Below are 3,168 nucleotides of genomic sequence, written 5' to 3'. Positions count from 1 at the left end.
GCCTTGCTACTCTCCCTCGAATGCTCAGTTTTCAATGGGTGTGATTTAAGAGGTTATGCGTCGGTCACCACAACCCGCTCATGTTATACTCCAATAGGATGTGCGTTCTGGGTCGTAAAACTCAAATCAAATTAACCAGTTACGTTATTTGTTTACATTTGACATCCCTCCTATTTTAGCCAGAACTAGCAATGCACACAGTCAGCTCCCTGCAGGTACTGATGGCAGCAAGACAAGATGAAACTGGCCATTTAACTGGCGATTAAAATGCAATTTTACCGCAATTTTACCACAATTTACATGAAATCATGGTGCATTCAATTCCCCTTCGGAAACTGAGCTTCGCATCAATATTTAGCATTGGATTTTGCATAGGGCTCCCTTTTGGCGAATGCTGAGATTGCTCTAAATTCTCACAGCTACATAGTTGCATAGTCAGAAATGTCCTAGATTCATAATTCCGAAGAGCAATACAATTCCGAATGCAGCATCAAAAATCTTGTCACGTAGTTTATAGAATCTGGATGTATCTTCACAACATATTTAGATAACTTACGTTATCAAATCAAGGTACAAATACATTCATATCTGAGGAATGTCGATGGAATATTTTAAAAGTAATAATGAGGTGAAAAGATTTTCTGAACCAAGGATAGAACAGAGCATAGATAATTGGATTTAAAGTAGAATTGAAGTAACCCAACCAGACAAACACTTCAAAGAGGGAAGCAGGTGTACTAAAGCCTGTGTAAGGATCAATTATGGAATTAACAAAGAAAGGCATCCAACAAAAGATGAACACACCCACCACAATGGCGAGTGTTTTAGCTGCTTTTCTCTCTGACCGTTGAGACACGACACCTTTACCCCTCCCATGTACACAGTGGCTGGCATCTTCAATCTTTTTTACCTGCTCTTTTGCCACCAGAAATATCCTAACATACAATCCCACCATTATAGAGCATGGTAAGAAAAAGGCTATCAGTGTGTCTAGGGCTCCCCACAGTGAATTAAACAGAAGATTACAACTTCCCAGACAGTAAATAGATGCTATGTATTCTTCCAGTCCTCTTGTATTTGCCTTTGAGTAGAGTAGGCCATAGGAGTACACTGCAGCTATGGACCAACTGACAGAAACCATGAGCCAAGCTACTGGCATCGTAATCTTGGTGGAATAATGAAGTGGGTTGCACACAGCCTCGTACCTATCTACAGCTATACACACCAGGTGAAAGATAGACACAGATGTCAGGAACATGTCAAAACTAGAGTGCAGCAAACAGAAGGCATCTCCAAAGTACCAGCAGCCGTCCACAGCCCTGATGGTGCTGAAGGGCATCACCACCAGGCCCAGCAGCAGGTCTGCCAGAGCCAGGGACATGATCAGTAGGTTGGTGGGGGTGTGGAGCTGCTTTAGATGAGCTATTGAGATGATGACCACACAGTTCCCTATAATAGTGACCAGCATCCCTGAGACAAACACCAGGTACAACGTCACCTGGGCTCCTTCACTGAACTGCAGCTTGGTGCAGGAGATGTTGGATGCTGGGTAGCAGAGCTGCTTTGGCTCAGCATGTTGAGGAGATGAGGCGTCCATCACCGTTACCCACAATGCTCTGTCTTCCTGATACACTCACCTAATAACTCAAAGGTATTAGAAAAAATAGCATTATCGTTGAAAAAGATGTAATTAACATTCAGGTTTAGAATAATTAAATTGCTACCACAGCTCATGCAGTATATTACGACTATTGTAAACTTATAGTAAATACTGTACCATTTGCGTTGTGAGATGGGTGCTGGAGTGAAGTAATGTTCTCAGAGAGGTCTGATCATGTTTATATGTAGTTCACATTGCTCTCGGCACATCCCCTGCCAGGCTGCCCTCCAGTCACAATAGGTCACATGAACAACACTACATATCTATCCAATGAGTGTACACATAATGTTCAGGCAATCAAATCATACAGAAGTTGGCTAATGTTGTCATGGGGAGATTATTCTGCCTGAAGCACATTGTTAGGACTATTCTACCTTTTGTAGACTCAGGCATCAAGCACTAAAGGGATAGTTCACTATTTTACAACCAATAGTAAGATGGTGCCTTACCTCGAATGTAGTCTATGGACCAGGAGAAACTCTCATCCATGGTTCAGAGTTGATTGGAGATCAACAACAAAAAAATTCAACATTTGTTGCTAAATAACGTCAAATGAACTCTCTGACTTGGGTGGAAGTTACTTTGAAAAGATGTTTGGTTCTCCAGTCACTCCCACTGTTTACTTGTCCAACCAGTTCCCAAGCTTGGCTGACCGTCAAAGCTGTACGTGTTTCATCGTAACAAGTTCTTCTAAATTGGCCTTTTGTTTCTGTCACGGCATAAAATGTACTTTTTGGTCTCCCAACCAAGGTGTCTGGTGGATGAGAAAATTCACCAGCCACACAGATTTTTTACCAGCCACACTTATTTTTTTAAACCAACATTAAGACAAATATCACAAAAAAACAAAAACATTAGCATGACACATTGAAAAATACCCCCTACACAGAACGGACCTCCTGTAATAGGGTTTTAGTTCTCTTTCATAATATTTCGTTCGATGTCTCACTATGGGATGCACGCCTGCTGCAGCCCTCAGAAGCATTAATCTCATTACACCAATCCTGATTGGCTGGTAAACGTGTGCGTCCGCCTCAGGTAGTCCCACCTACCATAAATAGCGCAGTCGGACGGCACCACGTCATTCAAACACCTCTTCTCACTCGGAGCATATCTCGCGTCCAGGGCTAACTAGTTTAACTGTCCACAGACAGATCTTATCTAGCTTCTGTCGCCGGGCGCTACTAGCCTTGGAGATTTTTTTTTCTTTTTTGCTTCGTCGGTCACACCAGATCGAAGTTGAACCCAGTGCTTTCCTTGTCCTCCACGACTTGGCCAGCACTGTCCTCGACGCCCCACCACGGCAGTTCGAGCACCGAGTATTAGCGCACCAGCTAATTTCTCGACTTCTTCAGTTAGCACACCAGCTAACTGCCTCGACTCCCTGCCTGCACACCAGCTCGCGAGGAATGGAGGCTAAAACCCTTCACACCAGAGGGCACGGAGACTCTGGAGCCCGACTCTGTCGCTGTGGGAATAAGATAGCGAGTAAGGATCCACACCAGGTC

General features: G+C 43.7%; 1 protein-coding gene across 1 annotated transcript; it reads right to left on the bottom strand.

Moving 5' to 3' along the window:
- Positions 1-565: 565 nt before the first annotated feature.
- LOC310817971 (trace amine-associated receptor 13c-like) lies at positions 566-1,597 on the bottom strand (the record flags this gene model as incomplete). The annotated part of the gene is made up of 1 exon (XM_083688729.1): positions 566-1,597. The coding sequence occupies one exon, from the start codon at positions 1,595-1,597 to the stop codon at positions 566-568; it is 1,032 nt and encodes a 343-aa protein (XP_083544855.1).
- Between the last annotated feature and the right edge of the window lie 1,571 nt (positions 1,598-3,168).

This window comes from Argentina silus (assembly GCF_951799395.1).
Source record: "Argentina silus genome assembly, chromosome: 17".
NCBI lineage: Eukaryota > Metazoa > Chordata > Actinopteri > Argentiniformes > Argentinidae > Argentina > Argentina silus.
The sequence above is the reverse complement of the archived record's forward strand: the minus strand, read 5'-3'. Positions and strand labels throughout refer to the sequence as shown.